The following is a 13217-nucleotide window of genomic DNA, read 5'->3' on the forward strand; positions in this document are numbered from 1 at the left end:
GTTGTCGCCGACCTGCTCTCTCGCTCTGTCTCCACCCCAGCTCCACAGACGGACACTGACTGTGTGGAAAAGGACATTGTCCAAATGCTACACACACCCCTCCAGGCCACTGTCTCTCTGCAGGAGCTGAGGGCAGCCTCCGAACAGGACCCTGTCCTCTCCCAGCTCCGCACCTACATCCAGAACGGCTGGCCTCACAAGGTCCCAGAGGAGCTGGCTGCGTTCGCCCGAGTCAGACAGGAGCTCTCCTGCTGGAACGACACCTGCGTGGCACGTGGGTTTTGCACAGTGGTCCCAGCTGCTCTCCGTGCACGTGTTTTGAATACGGCGCATGAAGGCCACCTGGGCATTGTGAAACTGAAACAGCGCTGCCGAGACCTGGTGTGGTGGCCGGGGATAGACAGAGATATTGAGGCTCTGGTGAAGGACTGTTCTGCCTGCCTTGTGAGTGGCAAGACTGGCCACCAGGCTCCCCCACCCCTGCAACCTCTCGCCTGGCCCTCTCAGCCCTGGGAACACCTGCAGTTGGACATTTGTGGTGAGATCCATGGAGTTCCCCACCACCAACACTTCATGGTGGTCGCCTACGATCTACACTCAAAATGGCCTGAACTCACCACTTCCGGCACTGTGACCTCACAGATCATCATCGACTTCCTGGACTCTCTTTTCTCTCGCTGGGGCCTCCCAAAGGCCATCACCACTGACAACGGCCCTCAGCTGGTCTCTGCTGAGTTCACTGCTTATCTCGAAAGCAAGGGCATCCGTCATATACGCACTGCGTACTACCACCCCCAGGCCAATGGCGGCGTTGAACGTTTTCACCAGTCACTGAAGAACGGCCTCAGAGCACACATGGCCCAAGGGTGCTCTTTCACGCAGGCCATCCGTCACACTCTGCTGCACTATCGGGCCACACAGCACTCGACCACAGGCGTTTCCCCAGCCTCTCTCATGCTAGGCCGGGAACTGTGCATGCCCCTTGACAGGCTCCGCCCCTCCACACCTCAGGCACCTCCCTCTGGGGTCAGAGCCTCAGTCACTCATCAGCAGACGCGAATGAAGCAACGGTTTGACCAGTCAAAACGAACCAGGGTGCCAGACATCAATGTGTCAGACTGAGTCAGGGTCCGTAGGCCCCACAGGGACAATAAAATGGCTTCATACTGGTCCTCTCCTCTCCAAGTCACCCGTCAGCTGGGCCCAGCCACTTACCTCCTCAGCGATGGCACTCGGTGGCACTCCAGTCGTCTACGGAAGGTGTCAGCTCCGCCACACACAGCTGGTGACACAACCATAGCCATTCCCTCAGCATGGCGAGACGCCCCGGGGCTTCATGCAGCTCCTACACGGGCCCCAGACATTTCTGGGCCTCAGCTCCCCCTGCCATCTCCCTCCCCACCTCGGCCTGCCCAGCCTCAGGCCGCCCCGCGACCTGTTCGCACACGTTTACGCCCTGGCCACCTAGAGGACTTTGTGTCAACCTTTCATGTTTGAAATCCTGCCGGGGGGGGGGGGGACGTTATGTATGCACACATCGACAGTGCTGCATTTGATTTGGTGCTGTTCTATTGTGCTGGGATCGATTGGTGATGCCTGCGGGCTCTGGGTTGTTTGATCGGGTCTGCCTTTGATGCTGTGTCAGTCTAAATAAAGAATGCCACGGAGAGGTTGTGTCGAGCGACAGCGCTGTGTCCTGACGTGATTTCTAAACTTAATACTCACTGTCTCACCATCCCACTTCTGTAGCGAATTCGGGGGTCAGTCTAGGAGACCGTCGCTACAGCCGGGACGCGAACCCGTGTCTTTCACTCCGCAAGCGACAACGTTAACCAGCCAATTAAGGGGTCCAACACGTTAGTCAAGGACCAACGAGTCTACTTATCCATGCACGTTACAATACTATTCTGTACGCAAGGCTCAGTCAGCGTTTTCGTTTTTTTTTTTTTACCGATTTTCACCGAAAAATACCCAGAGTTCTTTTTAAAAGGAGCAGATCGGTTTAAAACTGATTTCACACGGATTTTATGTTTCCACGGATACAAAAGTTGTTCCTGTTAGTGTGAGGTTATGTAACAGTGTCCTCGAAATTCAGCATGCTGGATGGCTTTGAAAAATAAAAACCGAAAATGTTGAGCCCTAATGGTGTGAACGTTGTTGTCGGCAACTTTACTGCTGTAGACTCATTCCCCACGTCTACAATGACATCTGGGAACCAACACTGGAGAAGCTGTACTAAGCCCGCTATATTTCGGTTCTTGCAGGTTACAATTCTACTGCTTTTTGTAATGTTTTTATTGCACACATGACTGACGCCGGGACAATGCTGGGAGGAGGGAGCAAGCAAGCGAGAGAGTGTATGAGGCAGATGGATGCGAAAAAGACTGAACTGACACTGTGAGAGAATATATGTACCATATGTTTACAAAAACGTGATTTTTCAATTTAAATAATTATTAAAAACATTTTTCATTTTGACCATTTTGGCTACAGTTAGAAGTATGTGTTATAGGTTTTCTACTGCTTTTTATAATGTTTTTATTGCAGACATGACTGACAGGCACAATGCTGGGAGGGATGGAGGGAGCGAGAGAGCGTGTATGAGGCAGAGGCATGGAGGGGGGGTGCGAAAAAGAGACTGAACTAAGAGACAGAGAATATGTATGTATGTTTACAAATGAACTTGAGTTTTCAATTTAAATAAATACTTATATATTTTAATTTTGTTGATGTATTTTTGTTTGTTGATGTGTCACAGTGTTAAGTTGTGTTAAATTGCCTTTTCTGTGTTTTTACATTTGGGCCACCAAAAATGTACCTTGGCCACCAAATTTAGGGGCTTGGTGGCCCCTAAATTGATCCTGGCCGACCAACTGTCGTTTGCTGCAAACGTTGCATTTGGTTGCTCGCTCCTGCAGATTTCTCCTCTATAACATCAGCAGGATTCACACATTCCTCACCGACGAGATGGCACAGGTGCTCATCCAGGCTCTGGTCGTCTCCTGGCTGGACTACGGCAACTCCCTCCTTGCTGGTGCCCCAGCGTCGGCCTCAGACCTCTGGAGCTTGTTCAGAAAGCTGCAGCTCATCTGGTGTTCAACCGCCCTAAGTTCTCCCACACAACTCTCCTTCTCATGTCCCTACACTGGCTCCCAGTAGCTGCTCGCATCCAGTTTAAGACTCTGGCGCTAGCCTACAGGGCAGTGAAAGGAACAGCTCCTTCCTATCTCCAGGCCATGGTCAAGCCCTACACCCCCGCCCGACCACTTCGCTCTGCTGCCTCGGGATGCCTGGTTGCCCTGTCGCTCAGAGGCCCTTGCTGCCATCGACCCGGTCACGGCTCTTTTCTGTCCTGGCCCCACAGTGGTGGAATGAACTCCCCACTGATGTCAGGACAGCAGAGTCGCTGCCCATCTTTCGGCGCAGGTTGAAAACTCACCTCTTTAAGAACTACTACCCTGTTACTTGTTCTTCACACTTATTGTATTCACTCATTTAAAAAAAAATCTCTTTCTTACACTTTTACTTTAGCACTGGGTTTGTTCTTAGGTGCTTGTTTAGATGCACTTATGACCTCTGATGACTAGTAGTTCTCCTGATTTCCTAAGTTAAATGCAATTATTGTAAGTCGCTTTGGATAAAAGCGTCAGCTAAATGACTGTAATGTAATGTAATATATTAGGAATGTGCAGCCCTCTGCACAGGTTGCAGAAATAAAGAAATGTACTTAATATTTGACCTGTACTAAAATAAATAAAAACGATAAATGCACAATCCACGGGATACTCTCATTAACAATTAATTAAATAAATAAAAATGATAAACACACAATCCACAGGATACTCTCATTAACATTTAATTATGGCTTTACCGGAAACCAAAGGACCACAAATTGCAAATGTTTATTTAATCCCTTATTTACAACTGTCAGAAATTTGCACCATTTAAAGAGAAATATTTGAATGCTATTAAAAAACAAGAAAACAAAGCTAAATAACTTATTTTATCCATTTTACTTTTTTTTTTTTACAATATACAAAATTGCAGATGCAAAGATGGTGGATTCGGCCGTGTACCAACAAATAAAATCGCAAAACATCAGTATAGGGAGAAGTTGGGTCTGTCACATCTTGGAAAACCTGGACAAAAAAAAAGAAAAGAAAAAAGGCAATCAATAAATAGAACACATTTTAAATTCCTGTTCAACCTTTAGCATGAATTTCTAAAAAAAAAAAAAAGGTGCATGTGCCCAGGGTATGGAAAGTTACCCTCAGTATGTTGTCAGTTACAGGTTTCTGATAATCTGATGAAACGTTAATCAGAAACATAACACACTGAATGCTCAACTTGAGTAATGGAATTTGATCCCTCTGTATTGTGACTTGACAGTCCACAGAAATTCTAATTAAACAATATATTACAATTTACAGACCAACTTCTTGCCATGAAAACCTTTCTCGGTGAGTTCAAGTCAAATATTAAGTGTCCATAAACTCACAGTCAAAATATCCTTTGAATTCATTATATTTGGTGCCCATAACATCCTTTTGATATAATCTGTATTGTGCATAGTAATAAATAAGCAAGCTCAGCGGTTATAAGCACACATAATAAGCACGGGAAGTGTGACATATAATTTGTTTCGATGGTTGAAATTTGTTTTATTTTCTTTTAAAGCATCCTCTGTCACCATAGTAAATACTACTACTACTACTACCACTACTTCTACTGCTACTGCTTCTACTATTACCATCAGTTTTTGCTGTTCCCATTAGGGGTCGCCAATCCATTTCCATCTCTTCCTGTCTTCTGCATCTTCCTGTCACACCAGCCACCTGTATGTCCACCCTCAAAACATCCATAAACCTCCTCTTTGGTCTTCCTCTTTCCCTCTTGCCTGGCAGCTCCATATTCAGCATCCTTCCCCCATATACCCAGCATCTCTCCTCCACACATGTCCAAGCCATCTCAATCTTGCCTCCAAACTATCCAACCTGAGCTATCCCTCTAATATATTCATTCCTAATCCTGTCCTTCTTCATCATCACTCCAACGAACATCTTAACATCTTAAACTCTGCCACCTCCAGCTCTACCTCCTGTCTTTTCATCAGTGCCACTGTCTCCAATCCATTCAAGATAGCTGGTCTCACTACCATCTTGTAAACCTTCCCTTTAACTTTTGCTGGTACCCTTCTGTCGCAAAGCACTCCTGACACTCTTCACCACCCACTCCACCAAAGGACTCTCTTCTTCACCTCTCTTCCGTACTCCCCGTTACTTTGAACAGTTGACCCCAAGTAGTATTTAAACTCTCCACCTTCATCACCTCTACTCCTTGCATCCTCACCATTCCGCTGTCCTCCCTCTCGTTCACGCATATGTATTCCATATTGCTCCTACTGACTTTCATTCCTCTTCTGTCCAGTCCATACCTCCATCTCTATAGGCTATCCTCAACCTGCTCTGCGCTTTCGCTACAGATCACAATGTCATCCGCGAACATCATAGTCCACGGAAACTCCTGCCTGAACTCGTCCCTCAACCTGTCCTTCACATCAGTAACTTGATGTCTTTATGCATGCTCAACAATCCAGGTAAGAAAACCAAAGAAAGTTGAATCAGTTCATCTGGACACAACGTTTATTGAGAGAAATGTTTCATCACTCATCTAAGTGACCTCTTCAGTCTAAACTGACTGCAGGTATCCCCACCCTTATAAACAATACAGTTGTATAACGACCGAAACCAGTGACCAGTTTCATATGCTAATAGGCGTGACCATTAACTAGAGTTTCAATAGCCATGTGTACTATTCACAAAGTATTTGGGAATATTTTCAATGGAGCAATGGATGTGCACATCCTTGATAGGGAGGAACGCTGGTTTGAACAGGGAGTCAAAGAGGCCATCTATGTGAATAGGGAACGACCATCCCTGACCCGGGGAGGGGGGGACCTAAGAGTACTCCTGTTGCCATCTTATAATGCTGTGATTGCAAACATTCCCAAATCTTCTGTGAATAGTGCACATGGCCATTGAAACTCTAGTTAATGGTCATGCCTGTTTGCATATGAAAATGATTGTTGGTTTCGGTCATTATGCAACTGTATTATTTATAAGGGTGGGGCTACCTGCAGTCAGTTTAGACTGAATTGGTTGCACAGTTGCACAACAACTAAAACCAACGATTGGTTTCATATCCAAATGGACGTTGCCATTAACTAGAGTTTCAATGGCTATGTGTACTATTCACAGAGGATTGGGGAATAGTTGCAATCACAGCATTGTAAAATGGTGACAGATGTATTTTGAGGCCCCCCCCTCATGAGAACATTATGACGTTACTCAGCCACAGAAGTACTTATGAGCCCCTGAAATAAGATCCTGGCAGTGGTTGCAAAAAAAGGTGATAGATTGGCTGAAGCTGTTAGAACAGGACAATGCTATTGTACCATAGATTATACCAGAGGAAGCTACACCAAGTCTGTATGGTTTACCTAAGATACATAAACCGGATGTACCATTATGGCCTATTGTTTATATGATTAACTCAGTGACCTATAACATCTCTTAGTTTCTGGCATCTATACTTAACCCGTTGGTAGGCAATATGAACATCACATTCAGAACGCTATGAATTTTGTGGATAAGGTGAGGGACATCATTATTGAGGGGGGTGAAACAATGGTGTCATATGATGTTAAGTCTCTTCACATGGGTTCCTGTTGATGAAGCAATGGAGGTAGTCCATATGAGATTACAAAAACGAACCCACCCTTAGTAATAGGACCACTCTTAACACTGACCAAGCGTGTTTGCTACTGAAGCTGTGTCTTCAGTGCACATACTTCACATACAGGGGACAGTACTTTAGGCAGAAGCATGGGTGTGCTATGGGCCCCCCAGTCTCACCGATAGTGGCCAACTTGAAAATGGAGGAAGTGGAAAAGAGGGCTCTGATGTCCTATCCAAGGACCCCACCTAGCCATTGGTTCAGATTTGTGGACAATACCTGTGTTAAAATTAAATCTCAGGACTACCATGTTTCACCGACCATATTAACTCTGTGGACAACCACATCAAGTTCACCAGGGATGATGTGAAAAATGACAGATTGGCCTTTTTAAACCATGAAATTTCAATTGGTGAAGGGGGACATTTGATTGTTGATGTTTACCATAAACCAACACATACTGATCAGTACTTAAGGTTTGACTCTCATCATCCACTGGAGCACAAACTAGGAGTCATCAGGATGCTGTACCACCGTGCTGACAATGTCCTAACTGACACAGCGGCCGGGGAAGAGAAGCAATCCCATGTTAAACAGGTCCTGGTTAAGTGCGGTTATCCTTACTGGGCATTTGTGAAAGCCATGAAGATGCCCAAACAGTGCACCAGCCAACCAAAGAGAGGAGAAGGGCAACAGCTGCCTAAGCGTAAACCAGTGGTGATTCCGTGTGTGGCGGGAGTGTTGGAACAGTTTAGACACGTATTTTCCAAACACCGCATCTCAGTTGCTTTCAAACCCCAAAACATGCTGCGCCAGAAATGGGTCCACCCCACGGATCGGGTACCTCGGCACAAACAGAGCAATATAGTGTACGCTGTTATGTGCCGGGAGGATTGCCATGACTTGTACATCAGGGAAACTAAACAGACACTGGCCAAGAGGATGGCACAGCACAGAAGAGCTAACACGGACGAGTCCTGCAGTGTAGACTGCAGACTACACCCATCCACAGACCAATGGCCACTCTTTCAAGGATGAGGATGTGCACATCCTTGATAGGGAGGAACGCTGGTTTGAATGGGGAGTCAAAGAGGCTGTGGAGGATGAAAGAAAGGAGACAAGACCACTTCTCCTTTTGACCACACAGCCGGGGGGTCGTTTATTTCCTCCAACCAACTCTAAGTGAACAGTTCATTATCTTCAAACCTCAGCCTCGTGTCTACCCACAATACCCCTTGCTAACCCCCGCCCACTGTCTTAAAGGGACCATCTGTGGCTCGCATGGTGAATATCTAACCTTCAAGTAGGTCACTACACATGACCCCCCCAGAATTCACCATGACAAAAAGAAAAAAAAATCAACGTGGCGGGAGACGAATAATGCAGCCAAAACGGCTCCTTTTGAAGGGTGTAGGGGCAGGGGGGCGTCCACGCCGAGGGGGCTGGGCCAGTTGAATTGGCTTGTCCAAGTCCAGGTGAGCCGGCTTGAGGCGGTCCACTGAAACCCGCTCCTGCTTACCACCGACATCCACCACAAAGTTCTTAGCCCCCGCCGCCAGGACACGGAAGGGGCCATCGTAAAGGGGCCGCAGGGGGGAAATGTCACAGAGAAGTGTGGCCCCGGCGTTGTCGAACACCACATCCTTCAACTGCAGCCCGGTGTCAGCGGTCCGGTAGGCCTGCACTTCTGTGTCAGCAACCTGGTCTGCAGCCATGGCTGCGTAGTCAAGTCCCAAGTGGACAGCTCCCAACATTGCCCGTGGGGTATTGTTCTAACAACATTCCATAAGCGTGCAGAAAATCCGCACCCAGGAGGGGAATGGATATCTATGTGAAGTGGGAACGACTATCCCTCAACCGAGGGGGGGAGGGGGGTCTCAGACTACATCTGTCCCCATCTTGCAATGCTGTGATTGCAACTATTCCCCAATCCTCTGTGAATAGTACACATGCCCATTGAAACTCTAGTTAATGGGTACGCTTATTTGCAAATGAAATCGATCGTTGGTTTCGGTCTTTATGCAACTTGTATTGTTTATAAGGTTGGAGGACACCTGCAGTCAGTGAGACTGATGAAGTCACTTGGATGAGTGATGAAACGTTTCCCCCACTAAACGGTGTGCCCAGATGAACTGATTCACCTCTCTGTGGACAGTAACTTGATCATTATTTTACTTTATAAAGCACACTGTGGCTTTCCACACATCCTGAAGAGTTATATTTGCATTTAAAGGTCGGCAAACTAATTTTATAAATAAAAAGGCACAGACTTAGGTTTACTTACCAGCTGTAACTGTATCCTCCCAGAATGACCAAGGTGACTAATCCTACTGACCCACCAGCTGACAGTGAGGAAATCCTAATAACATAGGAAGTACCTGAAACAAGAAGACTACAGTTACCTTCAGAGATGTGTGTGTGTGTGTGTGTGTGTGTGTGTGTGTGTGTGTGTGTGTGTGTGTGTGTGTGTGTGTGTGTGTGTGTGTGTGTGTGTGTGTGTGTGGAGAAATGGGTATCATCCTGTGTAACAAAGGAGCTTCTGTGGACATTGATTTTGTATTCTAATCGTGTCCAAATGCATATAATTTTGAATGTGTATCTGTACATGAATGGTTTGACCATTTAAATAAAACTAATCACACCAGCGTCCAACATATGCTGCACCCAATGAAAATAAAACAAAAGGGTTTATAGGAGTAAAATCATCATATTAATGGTGTAGCGAGCTGGACATTGTGTATGTGTTTTGGACACAGGTAGAATCAGTAGTGTCTCATTTGGTCAGTGCCTTCATGCATGTGTGTGTATTTCGGCAGGTGGACAGTGACGCAGATCAATATCACATCACTCTTGTTTGTTTTTGAGGTAACATGGAAAAACAACAAAGATTGATTTAATTGAGTCTTCATACGGTTGGCTGAACCTTGTGACAAAAAGTCAAAATTGACAGCAAATAAGAAAAATTACACAAATTGAGGTCTAGTAATAATGAACAGCTCATCACTTGCCTTTGTGATTACCATTAAATGGGCAATCAGTTTAGTTGAAATGGCTTATGTTTTGAGTGTAACCCCTGTGAAATAGCCATGGGCAGATGATGAGACAGTGCCTCCTCACCCTGGCAGGGCAGGTAGACTGACTTGCAGCAAACAGGACAATAACTAAATTTACCTGTACCTCAACAGGATTATACAGAATTCATGCCAATGGCTATTCCTTCAGTTTTTCAGTAGGACTTTAGGGGCTCTGTTATTGACATGAATGACTAGTTCCTTTGACTATGTGACAAGAAATGCAAGTTAATAACAGCAACTTCATGCAGAGGCTCTGGCTTAGGGGCCCCTGGGCCTGGGCCACATTGGCCCGTTCCGTAATCCACCCATGGAAATAGCTTACCTTTTGCTTTTGCCCATAGAACACAAGCACTTTTAAAATCCTGAGAAGTCAAAAAGAAAGTTCATTTAACGTCACAGTCTGATCAGCACAAACTCTGAACTTTTCGAGTTAATTTTTCTTTGTTTCGGGATGAGATGTTTGCAAGCAAAACCTCAACTCTTGAGGGTTAGATTTAGATAGAGTCCAAATCTCACAAAATCAATATATATTTTTTTAATGTGTACCATCACCCACCCCGTTCCACTGACTGACAGCTCGTAGGATGATGTAGTAGTCTCTGCCGTTCTGCAGAGGTGCGTTGTAGAAGCCGCCATAGTAAAGTCCGTCCCCCACAGTAAAGTTCATCTCCCTCCCCACACGTCTAACTTGGATCTGGGCGGTGACATACTGTTCCAGGGATTTCTGTTTGCTGGAGAAATCTGAGTTCCCAGGAGAAGTACAGTCGAACACCATGACAGCCTCCACTGGGAGCACAAACACCTGATACAAACTGCCAAATGGAAAAAAGAATAATTCAATATTTTATGTTTGCAACTTTATTTCCATCAAAAAAATCCGTCTAGTGAGATTTTTCCCTTTTCATTTATTCTCTCAGTGCTTAAGCTAACACGTTTCATCACCTGTGCACAAGAGATGCAGAAAAGTCAAACATACTCATGCTGTGTATGAACACCGATTCAGTCCTTATGCTTTGCCCTCATTTACTTTTTGACTTGAGCTCGTATAATGATTAATCCCAGTAAAATCTTGAAATAAAAATGCACCAGTCACCTGTCTTTTCACTGAAAAACGCAGTGAGGTTCATGAATGTTGCTTGAGAGTTCAAATGAATTGTTAGAAAGGTTGGATTATTTTATCCTCGAATGGTTTTTTAATTCTAACATCCTGAGATCTCTGCTATAAATATAACAGCTGTTCACATAAGTAGGATAATGACATGAAAAGCAAAAACTAGGAATAAATTTATGATGTCAGACATGACCATTAAATGCTGTTCAGTTGTGACTATGAAGCCGCTTCCTATATAACCTGTTATCTTCTGATAAAATACTGTGCTTTTCTATAAAATACATTGCACCAACTAAACAGTAATCTGTACTATTCAACAGTCAATGTCCCCCACTTGCTAGCAAGTCAGCATCACATTTTTTAGTGTGGATATCTCACTAAATCAGGGGTATATGAGAAATGCACAGAGGTGACAAATAAAAGAGAAAAACCTGAATACTTGCCCCCAAAAGTGAGGGGGTCCTGGGGCTCTTTTATGCTGTGGGGGGCATTTTCCTGGCATGGTTTTGGTCCACTTGTCGCCTTAGATGGAGGGGTCACTGCATATCAATACAAAATTATTCTGGGTGATCACCTTTATTCTATGATGAGACATTTCTATCCTGATGGGAGTGGTCTCTTCCAGGATGACAATGACCCCATCCATAGGGCACAAGGGGTAACTGAATGGTTTGACAAGTATGAAAATGATGTAAATCATATACTATGGCCTTCACAGTCACCAGATCTCAACCCAACTGAACACCTATGGGAGATTTTGGACCGACGTGTTAAGACAGCACTCTCCACCACCATCATCAAAACACCAAATGAGGGAATATCTTTTGGAAGAATGGAGTTCAGAGACCTGTAGAATCTATGACAAGGAGCATTGAAGCTGTTCTGGAGGCTCAAGGTGGCCCAACACCTTGCTAAGACCCTTTCTTTCCTCTCTCTCTCTCTCCTCATCTTCTTCTTCTGGCTTGTTCCCTGTTTCTCAGGGGTCTTTTTTTTTTATTGAACACATTTCAAGAATTACAAAATACTGTACAGAGAAATACATCAGTCAATTTAACACGTAGAGAACTGGTCAACTTTAACATCTTGTATTAATACATAAGACATCAACATCAAATATTTTAAAAGAATGAAAAAAGAAAAAGTAAAACAAAAAACAATACTGTCAACATCAGAATGTACAAGGGCGATGCAAGCTTAAATATATATATATTATGCAATTTACACTACCGTTCAAAAGTTTGGGATCACCCAAACAATTTTGTGTTTTCCATGAAAAGTCACACTTATTCACCACCATATGTTGTGAAATGAATGGAAAATAGAGTCAAGACATTGACAAGGTTAGAAATAATGATTTGTATTTGAAATAAGATTTTTTTTACATCAAACTTTGCTTTCGTCAAAGAATCCTCCATTTGCAGCAATTACAGCATTGCAGACCTTTGGCATTCTAGCTGTTAATTTGTTGAGGTAATCTGGAGAAATTGCACCCCACGCCTCCAGAAGCAGCTCCCACAAGTTGGATTGGTTGGATGGGCACTTCTTTGAGCAGATTGAGTTTCTGGAGCATCACATTTGTGGGGTCAATTAAACGCTCAAAATGGCCAGAAAAAGAGAACTTTCATCTGAAACTCGACAGTCTATTCTTGTTCTTAGAAATGAAGGCTATTCCATGCGAGAAATTGCTAAGAAATTGAAGATTTCCTACACCGGTGTGTACTACTCCCTTCAGAGGACAGCACAAACAGGCTCTAACCAGAGTAGAAAAAGAAGTGGGAGGCCGCGTTGCACAACTGAGCAAGAAGATAAGTACATTAGAGTCTCTAGTTTGAGAAACAGACGCCTCACAGGTCCCCAACTGGCATCTTCATTAAATAGTACCTGTTAGAGCCTGTTTGTGCTGTCCTCTGAAGGGAGTAGTACACACCGGTGTAGGAAATCTTCAATTTCTTAGCAATTTCTCGCATGGAATAGCCTTCATTTCTAAGAACAAGAATAGACTGTCGAGTTTCAGATGAAAGTTCTCTTTTTCTGGCCATTTTGAGCGTTTAATTGACCCCACAAATGTGATGCTCCAGAAACTCAATCTGCTCAAAGAAGTGCCCATCCAACCAATCCAACTTGTGGGAGCTGCTTCTGGAAGCGTGGGGTGCAATTTCTCCAGATTACCTCAACAAATTAACAGCTAGAATGCCAAAGGTCTGCAATGCTGTAATTGCTGCAAATGGAGGATTCTTTGACGAAAGCAAAGTTTGATGTAAAAAAAATCTTATTTCAAATACAAATCATTATTTCTA

At 44.5% G+C, this 13217-nt stretch overlaps 1 protein-coding gene across 3 annotated transcripts in view; it reads right to left on the reverse strand.

Moving 5' to 3' along the window:
* Positions 1 to 3849: 3849 nt before the first annotated feature.
* Positions 3850 to 13217, reverse strand: part of susd1 (sushi domain containing 1) — a 55507-nt gene continuing 46139 nt past the window's right edge. For all 3 annotated transcript variants that reach the window (XM_056288833.1, XM_056288835.1, XM_056288834.1), the window contains 4 exons: positions 10366 to 10621; positions 10132 to 10171; positions 9020 to 9113; positions 3850 to 4139 (listed from right to left, as the gene is read on the reverse strand). In XM_056288833.1, the coding sequence (XP_056144808.1) occupies positions 4124 to 4139; positions 9020 to 9113; positions 10132 to 10171; positions 10366 to 10621 (406 nt within the window). In that variant the 3' untranslated portion in view covers positions 3850 to 4123. The remainder of the gene's footprint in view (positions 4140 to 9019; positions 9114 to 10131; positions 10172 to 10365; positions 10622 to 13217) is intronic.

The sequence above is a fragment of the Lampris incognitus genome, chromosome 1 (assembly GCF_029633865.1).
Source record: "Lampris incognitus isolate fLamInc1 chromosome 1, fLamInc1.hap2, whole genome shotgun sequence".
Taxonomy (NCBI): Eukaryota; Metazoa; Chordata; class Actinopteri; order Lampriformes; family Lampridae; genus Lampris; species Lampris incognitus.